Raw genomic sequence first — 22,159 nt, 5'->3', positions numbered from 1 at the left:
TAGGCTACCATTTCACAGCCACTTCGTTTTTCTACTAAATAACATAAAACAAATGTTGTTAGATAATCCTATTTTTAAATCGAATTGTTTGGACCCAACAGCAGATTCTGATGACTTTCTCTTGTAAAACCCTTACCATAACCGGTTAACCAGGCTTGTTGTAAACATTTATCACCCCCACTAATATACCCCTCTGGTAATGTGTGAGGTTGATAACAAGAAAAGGTTGATAACAAAACAACACTGCGTGTTTAACATGTTGTAGAGCTTGAATAGATTAACGGTTATTCCATACATCCACTGCCACAACATGAATAGCACCTTGTGTACAGCTGAGAAGATGTTGTTGAATAAGGAAATGCCTAACATGTAAAACATCATTCAGCCCCCCACTGTGTTGACTCTCGATTTGCATATTGGCACATGGATTGAAATCTAAAACACAACATTCTGTGTCGTCTCGCATCCAGTTAACCTTCGGTCTTGCGGTAGCATGTACAAAACGCATACAAAAGTCAATAGAGGAGGGAAAAAGGATATTAGGCCTAGACATATTTTACTTATTTTTGATTAAAGAAGGGGGGTCGAGGTGTGGAGCAGCACCTTGGTCTCTGCCTCCGTGGCTCCTTTGTCCGACGAGAAGGTGTTTCCGTTCCTGTCCTCCGCGTGCGTCTTGTCCGGGAATGACAAGAGGTGTGTTCCGTTAACTGTATGGTTTGGGGCCCGTGTTCTTTATGAGAGTACTACCAAGAATCACTTGTTCAGAGTTCACCTAGACTCTGCATAGCCTCCCCCCTTAACCCCCCCCCCCACACACACACACACACACACACACACACATCGTAGGTTATACGTCCTTGCACTTAAAAATAGTACTTAGCATTGTGTAGCATCTTGTCCCAGCGATCTTTGTTGTTTACGGGGAATGGGTTAACCTAGCGATTGTTAGCGCTTTGCACTAGGTTCTATGAACATCCTTACTGTACCGACAGCGATATATTGTTTCTCTTTCTTCTGACAAATGTACTTATTGTAAGCCGCTTTGGATAAAATAAAGCCCTAAATGTAAACGTTAATGTAATGCGTGTTATCCTCTGTCGAGGCGGAGGTTGACAGTGTCGCTTGGCGGCTGTGAGCCGTAACCGGTCGTCACCGGTCGGTTTAAAGGGACGGGGTTCATTTGGTGTGTTGGTACTCACGCTCTGTCCCGTACAACACAGCTTCTTCTTGTAGCGATCAGGCAAGAAGAACAACAGATTCCCCAGCAGGGGGTACACAGTGCCCGGGAACACGTCCTCCTCTTTCATTGGACCTTGGATGAACCGATAGGAAACATGGGCAGTAATGGCGCGTTTCCACTGCAGGGTACGGAACGGATCGGTTCGCAAAGGTGCGGTACGGGTTGCGTTTCCACCGCCAAAAGTGGGTGTGACCCAGACTTAGCCGTACCCGTTTTGGCCTCATTTTCAGGACTCCTCCGTTGGGGTACTGAAAACGAGACGAGACGCCTGAAAGGGTCCCGGGAAATTCTAGCTACACACCCCCTCCGTTGATTGGTCGACAGAATCATCACTTCCGGGCGACGTGGGGATAAAAACAAACAAACAGTAGCCTCGAGGTATTATTCTTTACAATTAACATGTCGCGTAAAACGCTTGCTTGGGCTAACAAGGAGGTGGAGACGTTCGTCTGCATTCTTGCGGAGGAAGACGTTGTTTACGATGTTTACGCAACTGCCGCGGCGATCGACATCCGGCCTACCTTAAAGGGTACTGTCGGCGGTGGAAACGCGACCTCGGAACTGAGCTGGGCTATACCGCCCCCTCCCTACCGCACCTTTGCGAACCGATCCGTTCCGCAACCTGCAGTGGAAACACGGCATATGAAGCAGGAAGAGGAAGCTTTCTCTCCCCTGGTCACAGGCCGTCAACAAAAATAAAATGTAAACTCCTTTGCCTGACATTTTAACATTAGGGTTGGGGAGTCACGGTTGTGTTCAGGAACAGAAAACTGCTGCTGAGGAGCAGCCAGGAATGGAGGATAAATGTCTGAGGATTGAACTGAGAGTCTCAAAAGGTTTGAACTGAATGTCTGAACAGGTTTGAACTGTGTCTAAATAGAGTCTGAGCCGAACGATGAAGCCAAAATAATTTAATGTTTGAGACCACTTTTCTCAACCGAAAGCTTTGCTTGAATATCTGAACTGATGTTATTTACTCCTATATAGAAAGCTTTGCTGATCAATCATGCAAATCAAATCTCCAAAGCTTCCCTGCGATGTAGTTCTCAATTAAATGGAACGCTGCCTCCTTAAATCATTAGAAATACGCCCCATTCCAGACCCGCCAATCAAAGAGACACAGTGAGTCGAGGTCACTCACTGTGGAGTTGGCCCGGGGGAAGAACATCCCCAGGGAGAACACGCCCAGCAACGGCCCGCCCACCATGCCGAAGATCTTCAACGCTACCTACGGAACAGAAACAGTTAGATCTTCATCATCATAATATACATTTTTGACTTACAAGTAGGTTGCGTCATATCTGGCTGTAGGTGAGTTTGGTAAACTAAGATTCCATAGTGTTTAGAACTACGATTGTTTGTTTTAACCTTCCATATGTTACTTCTGTGTGATTTAGGCCTATTTAGAAGAGTAATCGGTTAAGGGGCAACTCTGTCTAGTTTCTGTCACTTAAGGGGAAAAACAAGGCTTGATAGCTGGGCGGAGCTAAGTCTGCCTCAGCTACCAGGGCTAGTTATTGTTAGAGTCAGCTGTAGCGTCAGGACCCAGCAAACGAAGACCCGGGAAACAAAGACTAAGGGAGTCTCTCTTCGGGAGTCGAGACCCAGGAAACAAAGACTAAGGGAGTCTCTCTGCGGGAGTCAAGACCCGGGAAACAAAGACTAAGGGAGTCTCTGCGGGAGTCCCTTGAGGAAGCCCGGGGAGGCCACATGCCCTATTGTAGTTACGTTTCGTACTTCAATCATTGTCAGGATTTCTACCCATAGACGGCGTTACCATGGCTCCTCTGCTCGGCGCAGTAACCCGTCTAATCTTTGCCATCCACCTACCCGTGCTTCACACTGACCTTGAGGTCATGGGAGGACTCTGGAACTGCCAATCAGCGGTCAAGAAGGCGGACTCGATTTCAGCCTACGTGTCCCTCATGACCCTTCACTTCCTGGCCCTGACAGAGACCTGGATCACTCCAGAGAACTCTGCTACTCCTGCTGCCCTCTCCACCGTCTACTCATTCTCGCACACCCCTAGACCATCCGGGCGAGGAGGGGGTACCGGACTCCTCATCTCGCCCATGTGGTCCTACCAGGTCCTTCCACTAGAACACTTGGCCAGATCTGCGTTTGAACTCCATGCTGTCACGGTCACCATTCCTATCAAGCTCTCCATTGTGGTGATCTACCGTCCTCCAGGTCCCCTCCATTACTTCTACGATGAGATGGAGGCCATCCTCAGCTGCTTTCCTGAGGATGGCACCCCACTCGTTATCCTCGGCGACTTCAACATCCTGCCAGAGAAGTTGCACTCACCTGAACTAACCAACTTTTTCGCCACCTTTGACTTAACATTAACCACTTCTCCTCCCACACACAGGGCCGGGAACCAGCTTGACCTAATATTCACCAGGTCCTGCGGCACCTCTGCTCTCTCCGTTACCCCGCTCCCTTTGTCCGACCATCACTTTGTGGATTTTTCTCTCCCTTTGAAATCCTCTCCCCCCCTCCTCTCTAGTTCCAACATTGTCACCACTCGCCGTAACCTCAAATCCCTCTCTCCCTCTACGTTTGCCTCTACTGTTCTGTCTTCACTACCTTCTATCGAACGATTCTCTCAACTATCTACAGATGAATCTTCAGACACTCTGCTATCCTCCCTCTCCTCCTCCTTGGATTCCCTCTGTCCCTTCGACTCCAGACCAGCGCGATCCTCACCCCCCCCGCCCTGGCTGTCCCATCCTCTGCGGACTTGTAGAACAAAGTTGAGAGCAGCTGAGAGGAAATGGAAGAGATCAGACTGTCCTAATGATCTATCTCACTATCTTTTCTTTCTTCCAGATTTCCCCTCTTGTGTGTCAACAACCAAATCTGCCTTCTACCGGAACAAAATCAACTCCTCTGCCTCAAACCCCAGGAAACTGTTTTCCCTGTTCTCGTCCCTCCTCGTCCCTCCTCAACCCTCCCTCACCCCCTCCTCCTTCCTGCCTCACTGCTGATTGCTTTGTTACCTACTTTACCCAGAAAGCGAAGGACATTAGCTCCTCTTTTATCCCTGCCTCGATTCTCCCTCCTCCCATCCCCACCGCTGTCTTTACCCAATTAAGCCCTCTCACCTCTGACGAGGTCAACAGAATAATAACATCTAACCATGCCACCACCTGCCCCCTTGACGCTACCCCCTCCTCGCTCCTCCAGGATGTCTCAAGCGAGATCCTGCCATTTCTCACCTCAATTATCAACTCCTCCCTCACTTCAGGCATTGTTCCAGCGTCTTTCAAGACTGCCAGAATAAAGCCTCTCCTCAAAAAAACAACTCTTAAAACCACCGACATCCAGAACTACAGACCGGTATCTCTTCTTTCATTCCTGTCTAAAACACTGGAACGTGCCGTTGCTAACCAACTGTCCTATCTCTCATCTAACAACCTCCTTGACCCTCACCAGTCAGGTTTCAAGAAGGCACACTCCACCGAGACGGCTCTCCTCACTGTGACTGAGTCCCTCCATGCTGCCAGAGCCTCGTCCCTCTCATCGGTTTTCATTCTCCTCGACTTGTCCGCAGCATTTGACACGGTGAACCACCAGATCCCTCTTGCCGAACTTGGCATCGCTGAATCTGCTCTTTCCTGGTTCATATCCTACCTGACGAACCGCACCTATCAAGTGACATGGAATGGCTTGTTGTCCAAACCTTGCACGCTTGAAACTGGTGTCCCTCAAGGCTCTGTACTGGGGCCTCTTCTGTTCTCCCTCTACCAGATCTCCGGGCTCAGTAATTGCATCACACAGCTTTTCCTATCACTGCTATGCTGACGACACTCAGCTATTCTCTCTTTCCCCTCATCTGATAAAGCCCTGATTGCAACACGCATATCGGAATGTCTGGCGGACGTCAGCACCTGGACAACTGCCCATCACCTGAGGCTTAACCTCAACAAAACCGAGCTCCTCCTAATCCCAGGGAAAGATTGCCCACACATGGACTTACTGGTCACCCTCGAGAACATCACTGTATCTCCCTCTCCAACTGCCAGAAACCTCGGTGTGGTATTGGACAATCAGTTATCCTGCACCGCAAACATCACTGCGGTGGCCCGATCCTGCATATTTGCACTTTACAACATCCGCAGAATCCGGCCCTTCCTCACAAGGGAAGCAGCTCAGCTTCTAGTCAAATCACTGGTCATCTCCCGCCTCAACTACTGCAACTCAATCCTGGCTGGACTTCCTGCCTCTGCGATTAAACCTTTGCAGCGCATCCAGAATGCGGCAGCGCGCCTCGTGTTCAACCTACCGAAGTTCTCCCATGTGACCCCCCTCTTCCAGGACCTCCACTGGCTCCCTGTAGTAGCTTGCATCAAATTTAAGACGATGGTACTGGCATACAAGGCAGTCGATGGAACTGCCCCTGCCTACCTCCAAGCATTGCTAAAGCCACACACCCCAGCTCGATCCCTCCGCTCAACTACCTCAGCTGGACGTCTGGTACCGGCATCGCTAAGGGCTAGCAAAGGCCGTTCAGCAAAGTCACAACTTTTCTCAGTTTTGGGACCTCAGTGGTGGAACGAGCTCCCTGCCGCTTTCAGGACCGCAGAGTCGCTCACCATCTTCCGAAAAGACTCAAGACTCACCTGTTCAGAGTCCACCTCGACACTGCATAGCCACCCTCCCCCTTCTGGCCACCATTGTACACCGTGTGGTATTGTATTGTACTGATTTATAGTACTTAACAGTGTAGCAACTTCAGTAGCTGCTATCATGGCTGTAACACAGGGAATTGGTTAGCCTAGCAATTGTTGTACTTGCACTTGGTTCTATGAACATCCTTTCTGTACCGACAGCGATATATTGATGCACTTCTTATGACTTGCCCGTAACCTGTGCTCTCTCTCTACAGGCTGACCCGAGGCTGCCGTGCACAGGACCCTGGTGGAGTAGCCCTGATATCTAATTCTAAGCTTAATTTAAAGCCAAAGAATAGATATATTTTCAGATCCTTTGAGGTGCTAGCGCTCTGCACCACGAAACGAGTTCCAGACTCTTTCGTTTTAGCTGTAGTATACCGTCCCCCAGGACCGTATTCAGTTTTTGTTGATGAGTTTTCTGACTTTGCAGCTGATCTGGCTACATACAACAATATTTTGCTTATTGGGGATTTCAACATTCATGTGAATAACCCATCTGATGCCCTCGCAAGGGCTTTTCTGTCCATTACAGATACACTTAGCTTCAAACAGCTCGTCCAGCACCCAACCCACATCGGTGGAAACACGCTGGATCTCGTTCTGACCCGCGGTGTAGACATTTCACAGCTAGTGGTCTCTTCCTACACCTCAGCTTTATCAGACCACTTTTTGCTCACTTTCCAGGTGGTGGTATCCTGCCCCTGCAACGATCAGCAAGCTACTTTCAGCTGTCGCCGCATCACACCTGCAACCATTACAGCTATGGCAGATAAGTTATCTGGTTCATTTGCACCTCTTTGTAACTATAGTGGTTCTGTGGAGTGCCTAACTGATGACCTCAACATTGCCTTGTCTGTTGCCATTGATTCAGTTGCCGAGAAAGTTTGATCATATCACACCTATTCTCGCCTCTCTGCAATGGCTACCAATAACTTTCAGATCAGACTTTAAGGTGCTATTGCTAACCTATAAAGCCTTGCATGGATTATCTCCATCCTACCTGAAGGTCCTGATCATTCCCTATAGTCCTTCTCGGTCCCTCCGGTCTTCGGGAGCCGGCCTTCTTTCATTGCCGAAGGTTAAAAAGAATTTGGCTGGACAGAGAGCGTTTGCCTATCGAGCCCCCTTCCTATGGAATAGGCTGCCATCAGCGATCAGGGAAGCTGACTCTGTGGAGCTATTCAAAGGAAAGCTCAAAACGCACCTCTGCAATCTTGCATTTGGAGTGTAAAAACGACAGATGCGAAGTGAAGACCACTCTGTTTGCTTGTGCTTTTCTTATTACATTATACATTCCCACTATGTACTATTCTGTCTGTTCTAGCGTGTTGCGGGTACTGGACTGGATGCCTGGACTCTCCTCATGGATAACCGGCCAGAACCCCATCACCATTTTAATATGATGTGCATGTATTTACCTGTAGGTCAATTTGTGGCACCCATTGCACTCCTGACCATCCCTGGAAGAAGGGATCCCCTACAACACGTTTCTTCTCAAGGTTTCTTCCTTGCTGATTTCAAGGGAGTTTTTTCTTGCCCGTGTGGGGGCATGGGTAAAGGGGGGGTGTCACAAATATTTGGCCTGTTAAGCCCTTTGAGACTGTAATGGTGATTAAGGGCTATACAAATATAATTGAATTGAAATTGAATTGACAGATGTACTTATTGTAAGTCGCTTTGGATAAAAGCGTCTGCTAAATGCCCTGAATGTAAATGTCATCACCACCAACATCATCATCATCATCTGGTTCCAACCGGGGTCCGCAGAACTTACTTGAAGCTGTTGGTAAAGAAGGACAGACAGCGACGACCGGTTGAAACTCGTCAAAAGCGCCTTCGATCGTTGATTCTCAACGCTCTCGTTTTGAAGTTCATTTAGCACCGGCTGCCACGCTACTGCACTAGTTGAACTGCTCCCGACTCTGCTTGGCATCGTTGCCATGGAAGCGTGCGGACGGGTGAATCCAAGACATTCAATGCAGTAGAGGTGCTTCTATAAAACCACAGGCCATCCTCGACACACTCTGACCAAACACAACCCCATACTTAGGAACCCCATGTTAACGCACACGTTTAGCCTAGCTTACTTCCAGCCTCGATGGTGTCTTCTCTAATGTTTCACGATGTACCTGGCATCCAAATATATCCCTGGGATTCGCATTGTCATACTCTTATTTCAGTAGAAATAACAGCATGGAAATACTCTTTAAGTATTTAAGTATTTCTGGTTCTCCAAGTCTGTTATTAGAATTAATTCAGGAGGGCTTGCCCGTAACCAACCGAGGCCTTTAGACAGGAGCGTCACTCTGGCTTCCGTCATCGCTGGGTAGGGTGGTCTGATGAGGTCTTCCAATGTAACCGTTGCCAGGGAGTTGAAGGCGGAGGAGATGGAGCTGCAGGCGAGGGAGAGAGACACATGGTGAAACAAGTGGAACGATGCCGTTGTCATGGACACCAGCAGAATCCGTCGCACACCTCGGTGACTATATAACTGAGCCTCACTTCATCATAATATGGCAACATAGACACACATGAACACGCACACACACATGAACACGCACACACACACACATGTGTATATATATATATATATATATATATATATATATATATATATATATATATATATAGACGTGACTATGCTAGGGTGACCAGATTTGAGTTTGTGAAAAAGAGGACACTTTGTCGCGGGGGGGGGGGGGGGGGGGGGGGGGGGGGGGGGGGGTTTGTATCGTGAGCCTACGTACTTCAGTGGGGGTTTCATTCCGTCTATACACGGCACCTTCTCAACGAGCACATGAGATCGGTCGCCCAATGACAGACTCTCTCTACAGTCAGCTCGCGCAAGAAGGTGGAACGTAAGGGAGATACCATTTCCAGAACTTGGAAGGCCGTAATAACCATAGACATATACAATGGTAATAACTAGTAGGTTATGTGAAAGACCCAGAAACACAAATATGCGACGAGGCAAAAAACCGGACGTTTTTGGAATCCCTGCCGGACGCATTTTTTAGGTCTCGAAAAGAGGACATGTCCGGGAAAAAGAGGACGTCTGGTCACCCTAGACTATGCTAGCTACTATATATATATATATAGTAGCTAGCATAGTCACGTCTATTAGCAACATAGCAAGCTAGCATATTCAAGTCTAGAAGCAACATAGCATTCTAGCGTAGTGAATTCTATTAGCAACATAGCACGCTAGCATAGTCACGTCTATTAGTAACACAGCACGCTAGCATATTGAAGTCTATTAGCAACATAGCACACTACAGTTCAAATATATTAGCAGCATAGCACCCGAGCATATTCAAGCCACATGCCGCCCTTTCTTCGGCTTCCCCACACAATTGTTTAAACCCCATGATCCCCTGCCCTGCAAATCAATGTTCCAGTGATCCTACGTGGATTGGGCCAAACGCCCTGGATGTAAATGTTAACGTGTACGTTTCCAGGGCGGGCCAGGGGAGGTGGTGAGGGAACCCACTCACAGCGTCCCCGGACAGGGAGCCCGGAATCATAGGATCCAGACAGACCGACCCCTAGGGTGGAGGTTCTGGGTATGAGTGGGTCAGAGAGAGGTACCTGACCGCCTCCTACCACACAGAGCCGATTTTATTTGGTGAAACCACATAAGTCTTGTGCGTTTCGGCTGACAGTCCAGACGGAGACGGTGAATTCGGTGCCCAAAACCGCACATTTCTGAAACCATGTCCCAGGATGGTTTCAAATCTATCCGGACCTATGCGGTTTCGTGTTAGGATTCGTGTGGACGCTTAAAACGCAAACGATGACGTCAATAGCCCACTACCAGCTGGGCAACGTCAGAGTTGCGTAGAATTTTTTATTTATCATTTGATTTGTATTCTTTTTGTAGCTTTAAATACAGCCCCTTGATAAAAGTAATTACTAACTGTACATTAAAAAGTATTTCTGCTCAATTTAAAGGTTAAATTTCGTGACTGAATGTTTGCATACAGCGCGCAGGCTGTATGCGCGCAGGCTTGATGCGCTCCACTTTCTTCTGTGGAGAACCAGCGCCTTGAATATTTACTACAGCGTTTCTACAGCTCGATGCGGTTTCGCAATGAACGCGTCTTTACGGAGACATTCCTGAACCGCATAAAACGAGACCGGATTGTTTTTGCCCGTTTCGGCTCCGTGTGGACAGGGCCTCGGGAGAAACACGGGCTGGGTGAGGATGGTAAAGTGATGAGAGTCTTCCTGCTCTTTAATGAATTTGTTCCGATACCGATTCCAGTATCGGAAACTCCTTCGATATAGCATAAAATTAAGTATCGGTTATCGGCGAGTACCCAGTTCTATGCGCTGATCCATACCATCACATGCCGAGCTCATTTGCTACGCATGCAGAGATAATCACAAACAAGTCAATGTTATGCTGCGTTTGTTAACGGTCAGAGGTGGAAAGTCGAAATGGGAAACGCGGTATCAGAAAGGAAGAAAAATTATTGGAACATCTCTACACTCTCTAATGAACTATAGCGAGTCACTCCCCCCCAAGTGGTTTACGTTGGCTTGTTGTGTAGGCCGTGCAAACGAGTCCAGTAGCCAACACCGATCCCCACAGTGGAAGTAAAGACAGACAGACAGACAGACAGACAGACAGACAGACAGACAGACAGACAGACAGACAGACAGACAGACAGACAGACAGACAGAGATCAAGCGTGAGAGACACACCAACCAAGAGTGAGAGAAGACAGACAGACAGAGATCAAGAGTGAGAGACAGACCAACCAAGAGTGAGAGAAGACAGACAGACAGACAGACAGACAGACAGACAGACAGACAGACAGACAGACAGACAGACAGACAGACAGACGGACAGAGATCACGAGTGAGAGACAGACACACAGACAGGTGTATAGAAAGAGACAGCGAGAGAGAGTAAATACTGAAAACATCCTTCTTTAGAAAAGTAAAGACTATTCCAAATATTGAGATCTCCTACCTTTATTGAATGCAAACGCTGGCGTATATATACAGACCCCCATGTAGATCACCTGAAGAACGAAACAAAAACATTTGTTGAAACGTCTGGTGATGCAGGGAAAGGTTAGGTTAGGAAACGCCCTCAAACCCCTCAAGGTATTGTAGGCCTGGTTCATTATCTGCTGATCAGTTGATGTTTCTACAGATATACGCGTTTGTGTACATGTGTATATGGGTACACTTGCAATGGGTACGCTTGCTTCAATGTGCTTGCTTGCTTGTATGAACGTGCGTGTATGTGTGTGAATACTTAATTGCTAAAATAAAAAAAATAACGTGAACATTTGGCACCATATTGACAGAGTTATCAGGACAGCAACTAAAGCGAAGCTTTGGAGGCAAGTATAGCTGCCGTTCTGATAACTCGGTCAATATTGTGCCAAAGGTCCACGTAAATTAGTCCACTTTATTTTGAACTTGCAAAGCAAGGTTGAAACAACAATAAATATTATTTCAACCGTCTTGTTGACTCACAGAAGGCAAATCAAAGCTTAACTAGCCTTAAAATAATGAGTGTTTTTTACTTGAAATTTGAAGGTAGCTGGGAAACTTATGATTTTAAATAGAACCAAGTATTTCTTACAGTGTACACAAGGCAGACTCAAAGTGCTTCACATAAACATTTTCATACAATAAAATAATAGATAAGTAAAAGAAAACATGCAAAAAATATAGATGTAGATCTATCTAGGTATCCATATCTAAATATTATGTTACTTTATATAGAATAGGCAACTATCAGGTCTCTGAGACACTGAAAATAAATTAAGGTATTCAACCACCAGATGACAGCAGAACCAATCCTATGTACTGATTTCCTGGGTCGTTGGTTTGTTGAGCGTTGCCCGGCGACGCTCACCTTGAGCCATGACAGAGTTGCACCAGGCCGCAGCGGCTGGGGACTGTGATCTGGTCGAGGAATTACTGAAAAACAACCAATGCGATCCTAACCAGAGAGACCTCGACTGGAACCACAAGACACCGCTCCACTGGGCTGCGGCTAAAGGTATGCATACGGAGAGCCAGAGCCAACAATTAATTTCCCTGCGTTCGCTCTTAAAGTCTTACGTTGCACACAGTTGGCCAATACTATGCCGACTGTGTTTCACGTTAGTTGAAATCCCATCCGCATTCAGGACAGACGGAAATAGTCAGGCTTCTAGTGGAGAGCGGCGGACGGCCGTGTCTAAGGACGGATAACGGCTGGACCGCCGCGCACTTCGCCGCCGAGGCGGGACGCCTGGGTGTGCTGCGTCTGCTCCACGCGCTCCATGCCCCCGTAGACAAGCAGGACATCTCCGGCGACCGACCCATTAGGCTGGCAGAAATGTATGGACACGAGGACTGTGTTCGCTTCCTCCAAATGTAGGCCTTTGAGTAATTGATACTTTTTTCTCCTAAGTAGGATAGGCCTATACACATAAAGGGCCCACCCACACAATGAAAATGTGCTCTCCTCCTAATTTGATTACCCACATGGTTAATTATTTATGCCTGCTTCAATAAAACTAAAGACCCATTTTTATTTTTAAAATATGTGTAGATATTTTTTATATATTAGTGCCCATTGATCAATCTATTAATTTACAGTCAACTGTCACTCATAACAAGGTGATGAATGTTTGCTTTGGTTTTGGATGGATTCAAATATCAAGCCACAGTTCGAAAAACGTAATCTGACGTCCGTTGGATAGGGTAGTTATTACTTGAACATAATGAATTACTCCACAGTCTTGAGAAATGAATGAGAAATGCGGTCTGTGTGTGTTGCAGTGCAGAGGTGGAGTCCGAAGCCTACCGCCAGTCGGCGGTTCAGAAAGGCCTCTTTTTGGACGAGACGGACGAAGAGTGGGAAGATCGGCAAAAAGAGAACGGAATGGAAAAGTAACCAGGGATTAAAGGATGAAATAAAACAGAGATTTGTTCGGAAACAACTTTTTTATTTGGATGATGTTTGTCTATGATCTGGAAGGTTAATAACACAATGGGCTCCATATAGAAAGATCAAAAGGTCTCAATCATATAAAAAATATCTAAATTTACACACAGAAAAAAGAAAAAATCTGTTTTGGTTGTCGTGAGGCAACAAGTTAATGCATTCAAATGTCTTCTTTGACTACCATTACTAATAAAAGCAACGAAAATAAATAATAAAAGCCCTTGACATCACACATCCACAATAAGCTTGTTGGACATCCCATGCTCTAAAGTAGTAGCCTACAAGATTATGCCAAAAATAATTACATTTCCCCGCTGAAGATGAAATGCGTTTCCCTCCACTAAACGGGACAGGCTGGTGTCTCAGGAGTCAGTCTTCCATCGAAGACGGCATGGTCATGGAGGTCTCCTTAGTGGACGATGGCCGTCGCTAGGGGATCAGAGACAACGTGTCAACACGACTGCAAAAACACATCTGCTAATGAAACAAGTGCGGTTAGTGATCCGTGTTGAACTCACAGTTGCGGAAAAACGTTTCCTCAGTGCGTCTCGAACCTGGGTCAAATAAAAAGGAAAACGGGGTCCATTGAACATTTAATTTGTGTACATTGTGGAACAGCTTTTTGTTTTCTCAAAAACACATTCTGTCGTGTAGATGGGCTAGATAGGGCTACGGGGATCTGTGTTTCATGGTAGAGAAATCTCCTGTTCAAACTCAAAAAGTAATTGCGCTTATCAAAGACGGGCGGAGTTGGAGGGGTAGATTTTTGCTAGCTTGAAATTGAAGATCTCGCACATTGTACCTCTTAATATACTACTGTGATTGTGTTGTATTTAAAGAGGCAACCAAGCTGTGAACTCTTTCAGATCGCCTCATTAACCCACCCCTGGTGACTCATTTTAGTGATCGCAGTATTTGCAGGTCAATATAAAGTTGTAAGAAATAAATACCATTTTCTCTCCGACACTGGCGGTCAGCAGGATGAAGAGTCCCTGGGGAGACATTGGAGACGGAGCCTTTATAAAGGTGTAACGGGGGCGTTTAGCAGAACCCAAGTGCACGGACAGACGACTAGCGGAGGATAGGTACAAGGCTTTATTTAGGGACCGGATCGACAGGAAGAGGGTAGTCGGCAGGCAGAGGTCGGCAACGGGAGGGCAGGCTGGTGGATCAGGAGCCGGGGACAGAAGACCAGACAGACCGACAGGGGCTGGGCGGCAGGCAAGGTAGTCAGGCAGGCAGGAATCGGCAACTGGCAGGATCGGAGAAGTATGAGGAATCAAGTCGCGGGAAAGCTCTGAGAAAATCTGGCAGGGAATTATTGGAAGGAGAGGACTGATATAGGGGGAGCACAGGTAAAGATGGTTGGGTTAATTAGGAGAGATCAGGGTGGCAGGCAGGTGAATGGGAAAACCAGGGACGGACCATGACATACAGGAACAGGAGTATATAGCGAAGTTTCACCAGGATCTGAGCACTTCATGTACGCACTGATTATATGTTGTTCGTCCTTGCACTTAAAAATAGTACTCTTATCTAAATAGATCTTATCCTAGCTAGCTTTGTTGTATACAGGGAATAGTTTAACCTAACAAGTTTTAGTGTCTAGTTTCTATGAACATCCTTACTGTACCGACCGATATATTGTTGTTTCTCTTTCTTCTGGCAAATGACCTTATTGTGAGTCGCATTGGATAAAAGTGTCTGCTAAATGCCCTCAATGTAAAATGTAAATCTGAGGGCTCCCACCTGGAAAGAGTTACAGATGCTGAAGATGTAGTAGGCAGCGGACGCTGCCAGGCCTTCCGCCAGGTCAAGGGCTACACTAGCAAAACCGAAGATCCAGGTCACTCCGAAGACAGGGGTCAGGATGATGATGGACCTGAGAACGCGTATGGCGGCGTGGCCACCACTGCGGCTTTCACGTCCTCCTGGTCCTAATCCCTTAATGGGGTTCAACAGCTTGACGATCACCAAGGCCATGCTGAAAAGGTTGATGAAGACGATGATGCCCACCGGTATGATGAAGGAATAGAAGGAGCCCTTGAGCATGCCGTGGTGTGTCAGCCAACAGCTATGGGCGTCGTAGTACTCCCCCTCTGCCCCGCCATCATGGGACACAAACGTGATGGTCACGATGAGAAACGGGGCGCCGTAGCCCACTGAGTAGCAAATGCCCTGGTACCAACCTTTGCTCAGATCCGACCACACAAACAAGGTTTGGTAGAGCAGAAGGCTGCTGAGGCAGAACATCCAGCAGAACTGCGCAAGGAAGAAGAAATGCTCCAGGACCACGCAGATCTGACACCAGAGGTCGGAAACGACCCCCGGGAATGCGGATGCAAAGAGACTGCAGTTTCCGATCAGGAGGGACACGGAGATGTTCAATAGAATGATGTGGCGCAAGTACAAGCCGACAGACATCGTCACGGCCTTCCAGACCAGGCACTCGATCATCAGGAACGAGACCAGAGAGGCGATGGAAATGGCTAGACCCACGAAGGTGATCTCGCGCAGCGCCGGCAGATTGACAGCGTTTCTTGACAGGAGGATGGCAAACGCAGAAGAGAATTTGCATTTACAGCTGCCTTCGTTTCTCGGACCGGCCCAGACGCACGGGTCAAGCGACCACTTCCCTTTTACGTCCATGGCGACGCACTTCATTTCACGGTTGCGTGGTCGCGGGTTGGTTAGCTTGAACTGGATCAAGACTTCTTCACTGCCGAGGTCGTGATTGAACGCTTGCTCTTTCTTGCCGTCAAAACTCATCATCACCACGATGCTGTTGGGGTCGGCGTCGGGCTGTATGGGTGGCAAGAAGTTGACAAGATTTTTAAAACCCGCCATTTTCACAACGCCTTGTTGCCCGTCGATGGAAAAGTTGACGCCGAAGACATTGTCCCTACAGCCCGGGAACTCGCAAGTCTTTATCTGTACATTTGACGCCTCACTGGTATGTTTCTTTGGTATGGAGGTCTGCCTTATCAACTGCTCAACAGACGCCAAGTACAGTTCAGCCATCGACAGGTTGTTCTGCGCATCGATAGGTTGTTCTGGCCTCCAAACTTCCGGCGAAGGAATGTCCAGGATGTTGCTGGACGACTTCACGATTTCCTGGTAAGACAGATTTCAATTTTAGAAAAGGCGGCACAACCGAGCAATATAATGTGTTGAACACTATTGACGGTTGTGGGAACTTAAAGGCGACATATTATTCCACCAGTCGTGAGTGAGATTACAAGCCGTTACAAGCAATCTGCCTCTTCTGACATCACAAGTGGGTGTGTCAACCAAGATGTATGACGGATAGAGAACGTTTGCCTCAGTCCACTGGGTAGGCTGGTAGACTGATGTATCCAGCCTACATCTAAGTGGACACGCCGACTTGTGATGTCAGAAGAGGCAGATTTTCAAAACGGTTTGTCACAGCTAATCACACTCACAACTGTTGGTATAATATGTCACCTTAAATTCAAACATAACGGGGTCAACAATGCGAGTTGGGACTTACCTCTAATGTGAGTTCATTGAACCAGGTGTTTAAGTTTTGCATGTTGTTGAGGATGTTGACGGACGCATTTAGATTAGAAACACTGTTGATGCTCTTTGTGTTGTTAGTAGCAGTAGTAAGGCGAGAAAACAGCTTTGCGGCGTTCAGGAAGACGGATCCGAGACCTTTGTCAATCACCTGGGAGGCATTTTGGGCAATTATCGGTAAGCAATGACACACATTGTTCTGCAAATGCTTTGTCTAATTATTATGTGATGAAACAAAATGTCTGCCACTTACTTGAGTGCGTTCTGAAATGCTGAAGAGGTCGCGGTTTACGCACTCTGACTCCTCCTTCCCCCAAATTCCGTTGTTGTCACATTCCCGTGATCTAAACCCCTCTCTAGCTCCCTCACAACGCAGCTTGGCAGTGAAGCCGGCCTTTGTGACTGGCCAATCCTCGCCCGCCTGACAACGCGGATCATTTTCTATCGGAAAACAATTTGCGGGGGAAAAAACCTCAACCGCAACCCTATAATGCTATGATAAATCCTTGCCTAACTGGCACAATACATGCCTGCATTTTCCAAATCAATATTGCAACAATATTCCAGTTTATGGTTAAATCAATACATTTGTTACCATGAACATCGTTAACTTAGTTAGCATGAACAACATTATTAAACATGAACACCATTAATCCATTATTATTCGACCATTAGTTAACTATTAATTAACAGCGAGTAAATTTTAGGCAATGCTTATTACCACATTAACTAATGTTAATTAACGGTTAATTAATGTACCCTAATTGTAAAGGTTTACCACACAAATGTACTTGGTGTTACACCTGAGCCGTACCGTTTATGATGTGGATTTCAATCGAGGCCTTTTGTGTTTGGTTCATCCTATTGCTGAACACACATGTCACGTCTGCCGGTTGGTCGTCATGCTGTGGCAAACACGACAAGGCCATTTGGGCGTCGTAAGACCTGGGATCTTGCCCTAATGATCATCAAAACATCAAGTGAGTGAAGATTGTTGATCCAATGAGTATCACACGAGACAACAGGGAAAGCAGACTAAACAATCGTGGCTAAAAGACCATGAAACCTTGCTCACCGACGTCTGCTCCTGTCGCCAATTGTGAATAATTCCCCTTCACGATCCAATGTACGGCGTACTGTTCGGTGCTGTTCTTTATCTGACATTTCACTCTTACAGAAACCACTGTGGAGCCTTTTTCACATTCGGGGAACTGGGGGTCGCTGAAGATGTCGATTTGAGGCAGAAGTGCGACATCCAGTTTGAAACTGGCTCTGTGAAGTATCTTCACACCGGTAACGAATTTTGGCCCGAAGGTACAAGTGATCAGGCCTGGGAAAAATGGAACAAGGGAACAGCTTCATTGTCAGTACACTGCAGTACAAAGACATCTGCTCCACGTATCTGAATGGATCTCGATTTGGCTAGACATGACGATATCAATTCTTTGCACATTTCACTTTTGATGGCGAGTTTCAGGTTCATCCTTTTTTTATTTGGTCATTTGGATGAAACGGGAAAAAAATTACACACACACCTGCCCAAATTCCAGATGTTTGTTCGAGTGTGAGTTTGGTGGTCCCGTGTCCTTGTGATGTCACAATGGACTCCGTTCCGTTGGTGATCTGAGAGACCTCTTTGTGTGTGGCCTGTTTCCACTCCGCCATATTGCTTTGGGACGAATTGCAGACGATGTCGATCCTGCTGTTCAGCTTCACCGGCTGCTCGGGGGCGCTTATGTCCACAAGGCCTGTGGAGAATCAGTGGATATTATCTTTTCTAAGTTAGTATGTACATGAGGTCATTTCTGAAGAATTGAATTTGACTGTCTTTGATGAAAAGGCTAAAACACCGGACAAGTAAATTACATTAAAATTATATTGAGCAGGGGCGTTTCTAGTTATCTGAAGCATCCGGGACTTAGCCCGGCAAATTTTGTACGCTTTATTGCACATGCACATTTTTTCAAAATGCTTTACCTAAAAAAAAAATACGCAGTTTATTACAGCTTTAAATAGCTACCTGACTGCTGTGCTGCTTTTCCCCAGACATCTAAAGCTCCATTCAAGTTAGAGTAAAATGAATGCTAGTGAGACAGATCTTACCTATACATATATTTAACAATTATTTGCCAAAGAGGTGAATAATTGTTTTAGTATATATTACACATGAACACTCCAAAGATAAACAAGATAACACTATTTTCCGGGAAGCAGATATTATATATATATATATATATATATGACTGGGGTACTGGATAGGTTAATTCACTTGAGGTGGTAAACAGTCTGGTTATGTTTTTAAACCGTTTATTATCTTGCCAAAAGGACTATCTAGAAGGACTAGGCTACTTTATTTTGAGATGCCCCTTGAATCCCCATGTTTGTTTCTAATGTAAAGCACACAGGACATCCAACTAAAAGCTGACTACCATTAGTGACGAGAATAATTTCATCACTTCTAGAGTGAATTGAATTAATGCATTCCATGGTTACCAGTAAATATCAATCGATAACAATGGTAAAAAAGGAAAACCAATTTTCACAAACTTCCCTTTGCCCAAACACAAAAGTGCCTCATTCACAGACAAACCAACAGTAAACATTCAGCAAAAGTAAACATTGAGATTTTAGAGTCACACAGTCATGTATGACTTATTTACATGTTTTTCTTCATCCCATTTCTTAGCAACTGATACTCTAAATGCATTGTCTTTCTTTGTTCATTTCTTGTTTGTACTTAACTCTTTACTTTCTTTCTCTGCAATTGCCTTTCTACATTCCCTGTTGCTATCTGACTGTTTCTTGCTCCATTCTTTGGGCTTTTGTCCTTTGAGCATAAGTGGGTACCTCCTTCGTCTGACTTGGGCAAACCGGTCAATGACATCACCATGATCTAAGAATTACTGACATATAGTAAAGACATAGTGAAATCTAGAGCTTGTGCTTTCAACTAACCTGTAGTAAACACTGAGACCTACTGCTGAAGTGTACTGACTCACCTGTGGCTCTGTTGACGTGCAGTAAACGAGGGGCATTCATGGACCGTCGGAAAGTAGATTATGAGTTATTTGTTTTTTTACAAAAAAATAAGATTTGGGGCGAATTAAATAATATTCTGGTCTTTTGCCACTGATATTGAGAATTAGCATGCCCAGGGGCAGTGGTCCCATTAGTCGAAAAAGGCAAATGACTGAGGCACCCAGCCAGTTGATGCCATTGCCCCGATAGCACCAACTAATACAATTGTAAACTTACAGCTCGACATCCACATGATGAAAACCTTGAGGGGGAGGAAAAGCTTGACGAGCAGGGCTTGGTACGCAACCTTTTAGTTGCGGAGCACAGCTTACCTAGCTTAGCTTCGATTCTAATAAACATTGAAAGCTTGCAACTGCTCTGCTTTTGAAAGGTAGTTCACTAGTTAACGTTTGAATAATGGGAGGGAATCTTTATTGTGCGACAAATTATCCACAGCTTGTGTTGCATGTAAATCACCCCCTAGAACCATTTGGAGCCCCTTAGGCCCCTTAATACTTAATACTTATTTAATGTATTAGACTGTATTTATAAGATAGGTATTGGGTTGTTCGTCCTACGGTTGTTTACCTTCAGTTTCCACTTCGATGGTGTATTTCAATGCTTTCGCTGCTGCCGCGGTTTTCTGCCCCAAGGTCGTTGTATTCATTCGGGTGTTGACATATACCTCAAAGGATGAATACACACCTAGCCTTTAATAAATGATAATAAATGTTATTTATGTAAGTGCTTTACATGATATAAATCTGTCTCTCTCTCTCTCTCTCACTCTCACTCTCTCTCAATCCCCGAATCACTCACTCTCTCTCAATCCCCCAATCACTCACTCACTTACTTACTACCACTCACTCACTCAGTCACTGTAGTGGGCATTGAAACAGTAGCCTACAATTAATAGCCCATATCACAGCTAGGGAAAAGTGAAGTCAGACTACTAGAATGTATTGAAAGTCAGTGTTTTTGGTATGGCGTCTGATAACGCCATAAGGTCTAATAAACGGGGTAGTTTACCTGAACCCGGTGACCTGTATGCCATCGAATCGCAGCAGGGTGTTGTAAACAGGTTTCATCTGATGGGGAAAAAACAGATTTCAGACGACAGGGAGCTAGTCACTACACACATATGTTATAGACTAGGCTACGTGTTGCCAAAAGATCAAGACCGAATCAATTAAACCGTGCGATTAAACCCAGTCAACTAAATCCTACTTCGCATCCGTCAAAAACCTACCTTATCTATCAGATTTTTAGCAAGTTCTTTGAACTTCGGAGTATTCGGGTCGGCCATGGAGTGGTAATATATCACATCGTTCAGAAAAATCGACCCATAAATTGTGACTGTAAAGATAAAAATAGTTTATTTATGTTATCCATGGTTCAAACAACAGTGAATGCTGCGCGCTCCTCTCGGAGAAGACTCGCGATATGAGGCACAATTATGTAGGCCAACCTCATTTGGAGAAGAAAAGCCACGGGAATTTACCCAAATTCTTTACTCCGTTATATTCATTAGCCTACCTCTGGTCGTTGGATGGCAAATTGGGTCGACATCTTTCGGAGGGCTACACTTGGTGGGATTGGTGGGATTACAACATTCGCTCTTCTTCTCACAAACCTCATTGCTCCATACGTGCCCGGCCTGACAGGAGCACACAGCCGCCGCGTCACATTCTTAAAAATATTTAAACAAAAGTTTTATTCATTTGTCAGCTTTGATTAATAAAAACCCACAGAAAAACACATGAAAAGGCTTTACTGGTGATGCTACAAAAAAAGAGGTCACTCAACTTGTAGTGACCGCTAAGTCTCTGACTATCACGTTATGTGGCGGTCCGTCCAGCACGATAGAGCTGAGCTGTTCCGTGATGTTGGGGAGGGCGCTCGGCTCGATGGTGAGCACCGCGTAATACACTAGCGTGGAATTATCTGGAACAGGACCCAGATTAGGACTCATCGGGTTTATGAATGTATGTATTATAGTTGAAAGTTCATTACGTGTGCCTATGTGATAACACAAATCAGTTTACCTCCTCCATATGCCTAGAAAAGGGATTCAAGTAAGAAGGGAAATTAAATAAATATACTTTTCCATTTGATTGTTAAACATGATTTAAGATTTGAATCTACGTTAAAACGTCTGACTCACCTGAAAACAGCTCAGTCCCAGAATAAAAAGAGTCAGGTATATTATACAGACTCTCATTGCACTCCCTTACGAGCAGGAACTACAGGCGGTTATTTGAGATTGTAGGCCTAATCAAATAGCCTATAATACAAAAACAAAATACATGACATAAGAAATAAACATGTCATAAATCAAGAGTTCAGACTATAGTCCCAATTAAAAAATACCGTTATGTTATAGATTCATTAAATTGAATAAACACTTGAAAATACAATTTGGAAAATATTTCAATCTATTTAAAGAGTAGCCTACCTCTCCTTCTTGCTCAGCTGCGTGTTGTATTGGCGCCGCAGAAACAACATCTGTTAAGGGATCATTTCCTCGCAACCCACTGAAGGAACTGCAGGGTCTTTATCTTACTATTCGCCTGCATTTGCATTTGACTATCTAAATAGCAGCTAGCTGTTTACCTGGTGGTGTTAGTGTAATTTTACTTCCTTTTTTTGGTTACTCATTCGCAATAGGCCTATTATTACTATAGTTGTTTAGTCAGCAAGGTTGCAAATATTTCAATACTTAACATA

At 45.5% G+C, this 22,159-nt stretch overlaps 3 protein-coding genes across 3 annotated transcripts; 1 reads left to right on the top strand and 2 right to left on the bottom strand.

Annotated features, from left to right (window-relative positions):
• Positions 1-570: 570 nt before the first annotated feature.
• Positions 571-9,443, bottom strand: LOC130382165 (sodium-dependent multivitamin transporter-like). The gene is made up of 5 exons (XM_056589773.1): positions 9,370-9,443; positions 8,200-8,312; positions 2,382-2,468; positions 1,200-1,312; positions 571-672 (listed from the first exon to the last, which is right to left on the bottom strand). Exons 1-5 carry the CDS (start codon positions 9,441-9,443, stop codon positions 571-573), a joined length of 489 nt encoding a protein of 162 aa, XP_056445748.1.
• Positions 9,444-11,805: 2,362 nt separating this feature from the next.
• Positions 11,806-13,541, top strand: LOC130382933 (ankyrin repeat domain-containing protein 66). The gene is made up of 3 exons (XM_056590920.1): positions 11,806-11,944; positions 12,075-12,303; positions 12,712-13,541. Exons 1-3 carry the CDS (start codon positions 11,806-11,808, stop codon positions 12,824-12,826), a joined length of 483 nt encoding a protein of 160 aa, XP_056446895.1. The 3' UTR covers positions 12,827-13,541.
• adgrf3a (adhesion G protein-coupled receptor F3a) lies at positions 12,834-22,110 on the bottom strand. The gene is made up of 15 exons (XM_056590799.1): positions 21,888-22,110; positions 21,239-21,716; positions 20,969-21,121; positions 20,682-20,788; positions 20,462-20,520; positions 20,021-20,142; positions 17,950-18,162; positions 17,490-17,744; positions 17,229-17,372; positions 16,668-16,855; positions 16,389-16,565; positions 14,627-15,991; positions 13,828-13,869; positions 13,396-13,431; positions 12,834-13,306 (listed from the first exon to the last, which is right to left on the bottom strand). The coding sequence occupies exons 2-15, from the start codon at positions 21,402-21,404 to the stop codon at positions 13,247-13,249; spliced, it is 3,087 nt and encodes a 1,028-aa protein (XP_056446774.1). The 5' UTR covers positions 21,405-21,716; positions 21,888-22,110; the 3' UTR covers positions 12,834-13,246.
• Positions 22,111-22,159: the final 49 nt, after the last annotated feature.

The sequence above is a fragment of the Gadus chalcogrammus genome, chromosome 5 (genome assembly GCF_026213295.1).
Source record: "Gadus chalcogrammus isolate NIFS_2021 chromosome 5, NIFS_Gcha_1.0, whole genome shotgun sequence".
NCBI lineage: Eukaryota > Metazoa > Chordata > Actinopteri > Gadiformes > Gadidae > Gadus > Gadus chalcogrammus.
Note: the sequence above shows the minus strand (reverse complement) of the source record. Positions and strands in the feature narration are given on the sequence as shown.